A 12,547-nucleotide genomic window follows, 5' to 3' on the forward strand; every position below is an offset into this window, starting at 1 on the left:
TACTTAACTTGTAAATCACAGTTTGGGGTTCAAATTTTTACCTACAAGCCTTTATGGTGCATTACTCTACCTTATAAAACATGCCTGCAGTGTCAGATCTGTTCTTGTCTGAAACACGCACTGTATTTTTAAAATTACCTCCTGCTCTGAAAGATTCCCAATTTGTCTTCAGATTCATGCTTGTGCAGCTCCAAGCATTTTGTCAGAATTTAACAAGTTAGTACATCTTTAATCCATTTTAATCTTAATCTATCTTTGTGATCTTGTAAAGGTGTGCAACTGGAGAAGCCTGGCAGGAAATCATGCTGGCATGTTTGCCTGGAAAACGCTGTGATCCAGAATCTGATTATAATCCAGGGGAAGAATACACATGTGGAAGCAATTTTGCCATCATTTATTTTATCAGTTTTTACATGCTTTGTGCATTTTTGGTGAGTCAACTTATTAACAATAAAGAGCTTTAGTATTTTGACTTTCTTTTGAGCTAAGAGATTAGCAGGTCCAGAGAACAGTTGAAAATCCCATATTTAAAATATGTTTGCAAGGTTCTGTTTTTCCAAACACAATTCTAAATCCTTTATCTTATACCGATTTTTAACGTAAAGGGGGTAAAACACTGGAACAGGTTGCCCGGAGAGGCTGTAGATTCCCCATCCCAAGAAGCATCGAAGGTCAGGCTGGGTGGGGCTCTGAGCAACCTGATGTGGTTGAGGATGACCCTGCTAACTATGGGGGGGCTGGACTAGGAGACCTTTGAAGGTCCCTTCCAACCCTATTCATTCTATGATTCTAAATTCCCATGTGCAAGATGTTCTTCTGACTACCTTATGCAGGAGGGATTGATTGCACGTTTGAAAGCTAAGTTAGCAGTCAGCTGTTATTTCAGGCATTTCTCAATACTGTTATTAAATATTCATTAATAACAAAGCTGCAATTCCCTTGACTTACTAATAATGCTACTTGTACTATTTAAATTAGCAGAATTTTTGAGCACTCTACAAGTGTGCTCAAACTGTGGCACATGAAATGGGAACAATTGCCTTCTCACTAATCCATGGCACAATGGCTTATTTTCTCTAAAATAACCTTTGGAATATGTTTTTCCTCTTTGCAGGTGTCTGGTTAAAGTGTAGGTACTCTAAGATAGAATCACACTCTTGACATATCATTACTTGATAGTTTTCCAGTTAGTCCGTTAAATGCTTAGCAAGTATTTTATGAGGTATTTGATAATATTTGCAAAAAAAAGTAAAAAGTAAAAAATCATCATTTATGAGATTAATTTGTTTGAACTCTTAACCTGCTACCTTATAAAATTATTTTATTTAGTGAATATTTTTTAAAATTTCAAAATAATTAAGGCAGATTGTTCTTAATTACTTTTTTAGATTATAAACTTATTTGTGGCTGTCATTATGGATAATTTTGATTATTTGACACGTGACTGGTCTATTCTGGGTCCCCATCATTTGGATGAGTTCAAAAGGATATGGTCAGAATATGACCCTGAAGCAAAGTAAGTTAGATCATTTCTCTGATAAGATTCACCTGGTAAAGCCAATAAAAGCAGAGCACAATATATTTTGGGGGAATGGATGTATGTTGGGTAACTGGTGTGTGTTGGTTCTAGGGGAAGGATAAAGCATCTTGATGTGGTTACATTACTGAGACGCATTCAGCCACCGCTTGGTTTTGGCAAATTATGCCCTCACCGAGTGGCTTGCAAGGTAGGTTTTACCCTATTTTCTTTGTATATTTCTCTTACTGTTCGTTCATTCACTCGTTTCTACTCAATATGTGCCAGGCACAGTAATCCCCTCTGTTCATAAGGTTTCCTTCACCTTTAAGTTTTCCTGATGTTTTTCAGGCTTAACTTAAACCAGCAAAATTAATGTAATTTCTTTCAGTGGTCTCACCTGAGTCATTACAACCAGTGTGAAATTCTTCACAATGCACCAAAATGGAAGGGGTTGGTCTATTATTGTTACGCATACGAATTACTTCATCCCAGCATTTCTGGTGACCCAGTGTCATGTACAAGGCTACTTCAACCCAGAGATATCTGATTTCTTTTCAGTCCCAGGGAGAAGAGGGTGTTTTTCTCCTTTAATTGATAAATAAGTTTTGATACAGTACTTTTACACTACTGTATTCATGAGGTGTTTGCTGCACATGAAATAGAAATGAGATTGAAGAATGGGGACTGCAAGTTAATAAACTAAGGCTGTGCAGTACAAAATGTAGCAGCAAGTGAGAAGACTGAAAATTAGAGGGAATTTAAAATTACATAGAATTTGTCAGGTACGATGTGCGAGTTAAATGGCGGTTAACTGCATTTTCATAGAGAAGTTGAAAAGCAACACAAATGAGATGAGTAATTATAGTGTTGTTTGAGGACTTCAGAAGTACAGACACTGTGGTTTTAGCAATTTCAGTAGGAATAAGATCAAGTCTTCTCATAAAGGATTATTGCAACAGCACCATAGTTTGGATTTCTTTAATACCTGTTTTCTGAATAGGTAAGTTGATGTATAAAACGTTGAGTTCGAATGGAATGCCACAAGGCATAGTTATAGCAAACCTATATCTGTCTATGTGTTAACATAAATTATCCAATTGAGTAATTCTTTTAAACTATAATAGAAAAAAACAAGTCAGCAAGTCAGACATGAGAAAAAAAATATGATGGATTATATAGTGTCCTTTTGACAGACAGTGTCTCAGCACTGCTCTAAAGGGTGATCACTAACACGAAGATGGACTAATACAAAGAAGAGAGTCCCTTTCACACTAATTTAGTGTAGGTAGTACAAGAGATGCATGGCATCACTGAAGAGTTACTTGAGAAATTAACCACTTTATACAGACTTAGTGCTGTGGTTCTTCAAGGAGCATGAGGCTGGTGAAACCCATGGGAAACCTGGAACATGACTGACTGGAGTGCATGCTCTTAAATAACTCTGTCCTTAGTATTTGCATAGTATGGTTTACAGTTGTAGTCAAGGATTAAACTTCAGTGTTTGCAAATTAACTTAATGAATAGCTCATGAAAACTACTGGACAGATTTAGCTTTTATATGAACAACTATGTGATTAATATCAGAAAGGAGCAGTATGGGGTGGTTATTACACACAGCTAGGACGGAAGGCTGAGATTTTGGAAGACTTATATAATATCACTGGATATTATTCTTTGAATACATCAGCTTTTCAGAAATAAACATTATAGGAAGTTTTTCCAAATAAAGCCACATCAAAACTTGTTTTCCTTTTCTCATTCACAGAGATTAGTAGCCATGAATATGCCACTAAACAGTGATGGAACTGTCATGTTCAATGCTACTTTATTTGCTTTGGTTAGGACTGCTCTAAAGATAAAAACAGAAGGTAAGGTTCTTAGCTGTAAAGACTTTCTTGCACTTGTCAGATGGTTCAATGAGGAAAAGTTATAGTTTACTGTATTAATTTTCTTGGCATGAGGAGGGCTGGCTTAGTGTCACTGAATGTGGTTTGCTTTTGGGCTATGGCCCAAAACTGTATTTATGTTGCTAGGAATGATTTGCTAAAGAAATGAAAGTAAGGGGATAATGAGGCCAGAGCCCAAGAAATCTGGGAAATTATTAGATGTTTTAATCTGTTCAGATAAGCACATGTAGCAGTGGTGTAAGAGGAGTTCTACTGCAGGGAATGAATGAGTTCCCCTTTCTCCCCAGCCAAGATGCTCCTTCCTTACTATTCTTAACTCAGTACCTTGGATCCCACATTAGTGTAACTGCAGTTTTTACACACTTGAAAGTAACTTCCCGTTTGATTGAGGCCAGGTCTAACTGTGTTGAATGGATTTTTTAATCAAAGGGAAAAAGTTTTAAAAACCAGTGGTGTGTTTCAAAGAACTTTATTTCTAATTTCGTACATTTTTTCAGTTTTCTACCCTAGTTTACTACTTCCTGTTCTGTGTCTTCTGCTATTCTCAGCAGAATCTGAGCTCCACTGCCAATATCAAGCTGATTAGATTAAGCCCCCTCAGGTAGCACCATGGTTTAGGTGAGCACTGCAAGAGATTAAAAACTGCTCAGTAGTCAATTGCCTAAACATTCAAGCCTGTACAACTGAGTAATTACTGTGATTAAATGAATAAAGGCTCAGCTTTGGATCAGGAAAGAAGTGGCTTGTAAAGAGCAAGTCACTGCTTTCCACACAATTTAAGCAGGAGGTTTTAAGCAGTGACAGAGTAGAGCCAAGATCTGTAAATTGCAGTTGACCTCTGCAGTGCTCCAGAGATGGAGCTCAGTCCTACAGCCTTTCTTATCTTTGGTTATTGCAGTATTGTTATTTGCTACTTTATGTAGTTTAGGCTTGCTGCAATAGTCTTTTTTTTGTATACAGCTAATTAATAACCAAAGGATCGTTTGTTGCAGCATTGCAGAATGTGATTCACATGATTGCCATCCTCCATTTTTCCATTTCCTTGCTACAGGTAACCTAGAGCAAGCAAATGAAGAACTTAGAGCAGTTATAAAGAAAATATGGAAGAAAACAAGCATGAAATTACTTGACCAAGTGGTCCCTCCAGCTGGCGGTCAGTCTGATAAATATTGCAATATGCTATTCTCTGTGCATGTTGGTCTTTCTAGATTGTTAGGAACCAAAGAAATAAAATTACTGAATTTTGCAATTATAGTGACTTTAAAAGACAGCAAACAATAATGAAAAATAGATAACACATATAGGACAGATAAATACAACTTCCTTAGAATAAGAGTCATAGAATAGTTAGGGTTGGAAAGGACCTTAAAATCATCAAGTTCCAACCCACCTGCCATGAGCAGGGACACCTCACACTAAACCATATCACCCAAGGCTCTGTCCAGCCTGGCCTTGAACGCTGCCAGGGATGGAGCATTCACAACTTCCCTGGGCAACCCATTCCAGTGCCTCACCACCCTTACAGTAAAGAACTTTTTCCTTATATCCAATCTAAACTTCCCCTGTTTAAGTTTTAACCAGTTACCCATTGTCCTATCACTACAGTCCCTCATGAACAGTCCCTCCCCAGCATCCCTATAGCCCCCCTTCAGATACTGGAAGGCTGCTATGAGGTCTCCACGCAGCCTTCTCATCTCCAGGCTGAACAGCCCCAACTTTCTCAGCCGATCTTCATACGGGAGGTGCTCCAGTCCCCTGATCATTCTTGTGGCCTCCTCTGGACTTGTTCCAACAGTTCCATGTCCTTTTTATGTTGAGGACACCAGAACTGCACACAGTACTCCAGGTGAGGTCTCATGAGAGCAGCATAGAGGGGCAGGATCACCTACTTCAACCTGCTGGTCATGTTTCCTTTTGGTGCAGCCCAGGATACAGTTGGCTTTCTGGGCTGCGAGCACACACTGAAGCTGGCTCATGTTCATTTCCTCATTGACCAACACCCCCAAGTCCTTCTTCTCAGGGCTGCTCTGAATCTCTTCTCTGCCCAGCCTGTAGCTGTGCCTGGGATTGCTCTGATGCAGGTGTAGGACCTTGCACTTGGCATGGTTAAATTTCATGAGGTTGACATCAGCCCACCTCACAGGCGTGTCAAGGTCCCTCTGGATGGCATTCCTTCCCTCCAGTGTATCAACCGAATCACACAGCTTGGTGTCATCGGCAAACTTGCTGAGGGCGCACTCAATCCCACTGTCCATGTCACCGACAAAGATGTTGGACAAGATCAGTCCCAACACCGATCCCTGAGGGACACCACTCGTTACTGGTCTCCAGACAGACATTGAGCCATTGACCACAACTCTGCATGTGGCCATCCAGCCGGTTCTTTATCCACCAAGTGTTCCACCTATCAAATTGATGTCTCTCCAACTTAGCGACAGGCATGTCATGCAGGACAGTGTCAAATGCTTTGCACAAGTCCACGTAGATGACATCAACTGCTCTCCCCCTGTCCATCATTTCTGTAGCCCCATCATAGAAGGCCACCAAATTGGTCAGGCAGGATTTCCCCTTAGTGAAGCCATGCTGGCTGTCACCAAGCACCTTGTTGTTTCTCATGTGCCTTAGTATGCCTTCCAGGAGAATCTGCTCCAAGATACTGCCAGGCACAGAGGTGTCTAATTCCCCGGGTCATCCATTTTCCCCTTCTTGAAAATGGGGGTTATATCTCCCTTTTTCCAGTTGTTGGGAACTTCACCTGACTGCAGTGATTTTTCAAATATGATGGACAGTGGCTTAGCAACTTCATTTGCCAGCTCCTTCAGGACCTGTGGATGGGTTTCATCAGGTCCCATGGACTTGTGCACATTCAGGTTCTTAGATCAAAAAGAAACAGAGGAAAATGTTACGTTTCTTTTCTTGCTTGGAAAAAAAAATGCCTTATTAGATCTAAATCTAGTCTTGATTTCAAATCATTCAGCAAAATAAACTAAACTTAGTTTGATTTTAATGCATTGAGCAAAATCACGTTTTGTACTAATACAAGCTTGACAATGTACACTACATTCTAGCTTATATCCTTGTATGTGTTGAATAATTCTTTGAGAAAACAAAAGAATTGCCTTCAAAAAATATATTTTTTTGCTAAATTAACAAAGCAAGAGGCTAAATTATCTCAGTTACACTAGTTTAAACCAGAACAGTTCCATAATCGACAGATAATGGGAATGGTTCAGATTTATGCCAGTATGACTGAGATATGAATAATGGCCCGTGTAAAGAGATATCAAAATTCTAATGACAACAATACATTTGCAAGAACTGTGAGGCATGTATATTGGGTGTTTCTACTAGCTATAAATTGAAATGTCAAATATTTGCTATATCTCTTTTTAAATATATATATTCTTATATATATATTTAGCCTTTTTCAATATATACATTTTTATTAACATGCTGTAGTGCAGGCTTAGGTGACTGGTTTTACTTGCTTTTTCAAGTTTTAAAGGTGCAGGATCTGTTGCAGTCACCCACACCCGGGATAGACTAGATCCACTGTAATCTCCTGGTGTCTCTTGTAGTTTATTGTACTTTTATAGTGTTATGACAGCTTTCAAGACTGATCAGACTCAGGTTTGGAAGCAGACTCAAGATCCCAGGCCTGATGGTGGTGGAGGCTGGTCCCTTTGTGAAGGTGATGCTCTCAGTCTCTAGGGGAGGAGGAGCATGCTGGCTGTCCTGCTGTTCAGCATGACCCAAGAAGCAGCATTAGCTTTGTCGCTGGAGCCACTAGTCAAGAGTGGCCAATAGTCACTTGCTATTGGTATGATGGCTGCCAGATCATGGTGGGGGCAAAGGCAAGAGTCTAGCAATTTTGACTATTCAAAGGGGAACTGATACTGCACATTTAAAACAACTCTTTGTGTTCTACTCTGTTGTTTTTAGCCTTACACCTAAGTGCTTGCATGGCATAGATGAACTGCTTTGTTATTGTTGTAACTATGTGCTTGAGCTTTTTCTGCAGCCTCTGTTCCTTTCAACTATGAGTCTTTCCGAATATTCTGAAGCAATTCTGTTTTAGGGTGGTGGCATGGAATTAGTGTTGCCTCTTGCCAACTTTATTCCCCTACATTTTTTTATTGAAATAGAGATGCATGCTTCAGAATAGCGAGCTGTGCCTGCCTAAAGCAATCCGACAAAGAATTTATAAAGATCACATACTTAGAACTAATCTTACATAGTAACTCACTGATTTCAGCTTCATTTCATTGCTGAATATAAGCTGTGTATTTATTTTCAGCTATACTAAAATTCAATGCTAACATTTATTCTGCAAATGTAGCTTTTCAGTGTAGCTAGAAGGCTGAAAACCTGGATCACTGCTCAATGAATAGAAAGCAGTATGACTTCCACAACTCAGTATAAATAAGAACGTGTTGGGAAGTTCTGAAGTTGCATGATTTTTTTTATTTCAGTTTGGTTTGTTTCTCCATAAACCTTGTTATGACTTACCTGAAAATTGAAAATATTGTAAGCAATCTAGAAAATAGCAGCTATTTTACATTCATATGCCCCAGGAGTGTAAAGTAGTTTAGTGTGCAGTAGAAACCAGTTCCTATTTATGTTTTATATTCAGCAGAATATTCTACATAGAATAACATCAGTGACAGCTGGTCTTCTAGGAGAGAAAATTCTCTTCAATATAAATGAAAAAAGCATCCAAATTCAGTATGTTAAAATTACTTGCACTGAAAAATATTGAGCAGTCTAGTTTATAATGTTTGACACCAGTATTACTTTTGCTGGTATTACTGAATGCTAGATCCTTCCTCTGCTTGTGACCGCGCCTCCAGAACACAGTCAAAACAGTTTTTTGCAGAGCAGAATGAAAATAATCAGCATAGCCCTTTTTTTCCTGAATTATAAATAAATGCACTAGAAGTGGACAGTTAGTTCTTGGTACTGGTTAACTAACTCATTACTATAGTTTAATTAAACTGCTCATAGCTGGCAGCACATTTCCAGTACAGAAAAAATGAAATTGTTTTGCAAAAGGATAATATGTCAGTAAAATACCTAAATATATGAATGAGTTAACATTCTTAGGAGACTAGAAAGGAAAAGAAATACATCCACCTCACTAAAGATTCACCTGTATTCTCTGAACTCCCCGGTCTCCATGGCAAGCCTGTTTAATCCTGCATAAAGCTTTTTGCCTTCTTCCAAAAACTTCCTACTGAAGTGATTCCTTTTGCTGTTGCTAATTGTAATTACAGATTTGTCTATTCTGTGGTCAGTTATGCTTAGCTGTTTCCCTATACCTGTCCTTATCTGGCTATATGTGTTACTCAAAAACCAAAGTCAAGTATGGCTCCCCTTGGCCAGGCTTTAGTTCTTGTGTGCACGTGTCTGCAGTACAACTGACTGTGCCTGTGAAGTACACATGTATCTTGTTTGTACATACAGACTTTGGCATGCCCAATTCAGCAGTCTGATAATGCATTCTTCTAATATGCTTATAAAAAGTTGGTCCAGAAGGATCAGTAAGGGCCCTTCATTTCTGCTTACTGAGATTTCACAGGTATTGTCATCTCAGGTACAGTCAGTAGTCGTGCAGTGTCATAACCTGACTTGAAACATGCTCTAAGTGCAACCACCCATAGTAGTATATGTTATATCAAGTCTGTCACTTCTATGTGCTTGTTCTTTCTAGAAGCCATTTGCTATCTCACTTCCTTAAAAGTTCTGTTCAAATACTTGAAAGAAAATAGTATAAAGGATGGGTAAAGGCTTATCTGGGGAGTTTGACCAATTCTACGTTGCAAATCAATGGATTCAGCTAAACTAAGGAAGGCAAGTTTAGATTAGGTGCTTTATAAGTGATGTGTTCCAAATACAAAGCACCGCTGGTCTCTTTAGGAGCTGCCAAGGGAGATTACAGATGAACATCAAAGCAAATATTCACCAGAAGTATAGAAATTAGATTTGTGGAGTCAATTAAAAAGCTGAGGTGGTATCAGTAGACCAGTGAGCTGTTCTTGTGAGCTATGGAGTTATTGCTATTGTCTAGCAGGAGCTGAGGGGGACTTGGAGCTTTAAAGAGATGTCAGTGTTTGGCAGAGCAGGCTATTTAATGTGCTAAGATACTTACTGCAACAGACTGGTCTCCCAACCAAGATATTTTAAAGCAATTATTGTCATTATTTTTGCCTTGATACATTGAAAGTCAAATAATACACTGGGTAAACACATCCTGAGTGCATTTTCACTGAAGATAAAGCTTACAGCCCATTTCAGGCATTATAGTGAGAGGAGCTTATTTTGAATGGTAGAGAATTCATTTTGAGGCAAATTTTATCACAGGAGGTAGCAATGAATTGTAACACTGTTGTACATGGGTTGGATTTCCCCATCCTTATTATTGATGTGAAACAAGTCACAAAAAGAAGAAAGTTAATTACATTTAAATTAGCAGAAGCAGTCATATTACAGGTGAAAATACTATTGGAAATATGATAATGAGCTACATTGGGATATTATTATGGATAAAACAAAGATACAGGAGACTTTCAATCAAATGTTAATGTAAAATATCACAGCATATGACAATTGTTTAGAGAATTTGCTTGAGAATTAGTGAAGAAGCTTGCTTAACAGAATTTGTTCATATATAAAAAAACCCTATCACAAGACAAAATGAAAAACCAAACTCAAATCTGTCCTAAAGCTCCATTAGTGAGTTAAAATATGGAGAAAACAATGGCATAAAGGAAATCTATATTTTCTAACAAAGGTGTGTAGCCAACTAGTAACCATGTTGCAAATAGCTGTCTTGAAATTCTGAAAAAAAATCAATAAACTAAACAACAAAGCAGAAAGGAAAGAAGCTAACATCATGTCAGAGGGCTCTGGGGAAAAATGTGTGTGGAAACAAAAGCAATGTTTTTGAAAGGAAAACTCTTCCTAGTTTTCCGTCAAGCACTACTCATCAAGAGATGAAACTTGCACAGCGGAATGGTTCAGTGGCACTCAGAACAGGCACGTAACGCTCTTAACACACTGTGGACCAGGCAATTTCAACATCCTCGTAAGGTACCTGCCTTGTTCTCTGAAAACTTTGAAATCTGGATTTTGTTCACAACAGTGACTCTGTTAAAAATGCAAGGTTTTACTGCACCTGCTGCTTGCCTGTCTTTCGAATTGTACTAAATTGATTGCTGGAAGTTAGTGTAATTCCTATCAGCATTGCAAGGCTGATACAATACAATAATGTGGGAAAGCACAATGTCATTTCATATTTACTGTTATCATCACCTGTCTAGAAGGTGGCTAAGCACCAAAACTTCACATAAACAAGAGCCTCATAGAAAATATGTGAAATTGTGACCTTTATGGGTCTGCCTCAGAGTCTAAAATCTGTCTTCTTGGGTGACAGTAAGATAGCAGAAGATGCAGCCCAACACGAACATCTGGGACACAAAATTCAAACTGGAAGATGCTCAGGTACTACAGGGAGCACATAACACCAATAAAAAACATGCACAGCATGTAAAAAAGCAGGATGTGAAGATGCCAAAGAACAATGCTACTGATACAGTGACTACAAAAATTTGGTTCAGTAGTGAAAAAGAGTTGTAAACAGGACTTCTTTTTTTTTTTAAATAGGGTCTCTGTTATAAACATAGGGTATGCAAGTCATGGTAGCTTATACTTTATTCCAGCGGAAGTAAAGCCAGCCTTTAGCTTCTGTGCCTATACAAACATGCTTATGGTTTGTTAGAAACTTACACAAACTTACTTAGTACTACATGAGACTTGGTAAAGTATTGCATTTTTCTTCTTTATTAAGGATGAGTTTGCTTAAGTGACTGAGCCTAAATGGCTTGCTAAACATTGCCTTTAAGCTAGTTACAGGTTCCATGGTTGTAAGCTGAAAGCCCAGTACCTCTTGCACCCATCACATTTTTCCCTCCAAATAAGATATGAGCTCATAGGCCATTGATAAATGTGCTGACTCGGGAGAGATCTGTCTGGTCTGTTCATTTAGATGATGAGGTAACCGTGGGGAAGTTCTATGCCACCTTCCTGATACAGGACTACTTTAGGAAATTCAAGAAACGCAAAGAACAAGGACTGGTGGGGAAATATCCTGCGAAGAATACCACGATTGCTCTGCAGGTGATTTTGTTTTTACATTTTTAACTAAGCATTTTGTGAGCTTACTTGAAATAGCAGGTAGATGAGTATTGATGATTGTGCAGTGCTGCCAGGATTTTATTTAGCTGGAACAATTTTGGCCCTTATTCATCAGAAAAGTAAAACATAATCCTGCTATTCTGTCTAAAACAAGGTAAGTGCAAAATGTCATTCTGTCTGGATTACTCACATGGTAGCAATGGTTATAAAACTTGTTAGCAAGTCTAGTTTATACATCACAAACTAAAGTTGCTGATGTAAAATCAGATAAACAAAGTTCTGAGCTATCATTTCCCCTCTTTGTTTTACTTCAACTGCTTAATTTCTTGTGTTCCTACAATGCTATTACCCAGTTCTTAGAAAACTTCCTAATATGCATTACCTAAGAGTTTTTTATATCGTACCATTTGTCTTCTTGATTTTCATTGTCCTTTTTCTTTTCTACTTACGATCACTGGTGAAATATTTTCCTATCAGTATTTTTAATAAATATTTACAAATTTTGAGCTTCACATCCATCAATTTCTTTCATAGGAAGTAATAATAGCATACTACATTAGTGTCATATACATCTGTCTGTCTCTTAAAACGCTATTAGGTGGAAACCAGAACAATAGACTTTGCCACCTGTGTCTCAGTGGGCCTGCAGCAAGCAGTCCATTGAGTTCATGTGATCTAAGGAGTGTATTGTGAAAACTTCTGTTTAGTGATATGCTTTGTATTATGAACTTTAAAACAGGCAAAGGAAAGCTGTTGTCAAATAATTCCAGACATCATACACTGCATCATTTTTTGTTGGATTGGGACTTTCTGAATTTCAGTTAATGCTGAGTAGATTCCTACTGACTATAAAGATATTCAATGTTTCTCATAGCTTTTTATTCTGATGCCAAACTTTAGGAATATGTTGTGAAAATCCCTTTCTGAA

General features: G+C 38.2%; 1 protein-coding gene and 1 long non-coding RNA gene across 18 annotated transcripts in view; one reads left to right on the forward strand and one right to left on the reverse strand.

The window, feature by feature from the left end:
- The window catches only part of CACNA1D (calcium voltage-gated channel subunit alpha1 D), a 185,296-nt gene that overhangs the window by 152,076 nt on the left and 20,673 nt on the right, over nt 1-12,547 (forward strand). For all 17 annotated transcript variants that reach the window (XM_061362357.1, XM_061362354.1, XM_061362364.1 and 14 more), the window contains 6 exons: nt 272-431; nt 1,389-1,516; nt 1,631-1,727; nt 3,285-3,387; nt 4,478-4,579; nt 11,471-11,601. In XM_061362357.1, coding sequence (XP_061218341.1) covers nt 272-431; nt 1,389-1,516; nt 1,631-1,727; nt 3,285-3,387; nt 4,478-4,579; nt 11,471-11,601 — 721 coding nt within the window. The remainder of the gene's footprint in view (nt 1-271; nt 432-1,388; nt 1,517-1,630; nt 1,728-3,284; nt 3,388-4,477; nt 4,580-11,470; nt 11,602-12,547) is intronic.
- The window catches only part of LOC133217175 (uncharacterized), a 121,281-nt gene that overhangs the window by 38,923 nt on the left and 69,811 nt on the right, over nt 1-12,547 (reverse strand). The gene's annotated exons all lie outside the window — the stretch shown is intronic.

The sequence above is a fragment of the Neopsephotus bourkii genome, unplaced genomic scaffold (genome assembly GCF_033783945.1).
Source record: "Neopsephotus bourkii isolate Nb327-2 ecotype Australia unplaced genomic scaffold, CSIRO-AGI_Nbou_v1 NB_1120, whole genome shotgun sequence".
NCBI lineage: Eukaryota > Metazoa > Chordata > Aves > Psittaciformes > Psittacidae > Neopsephotus > Neopsephotus bourkii.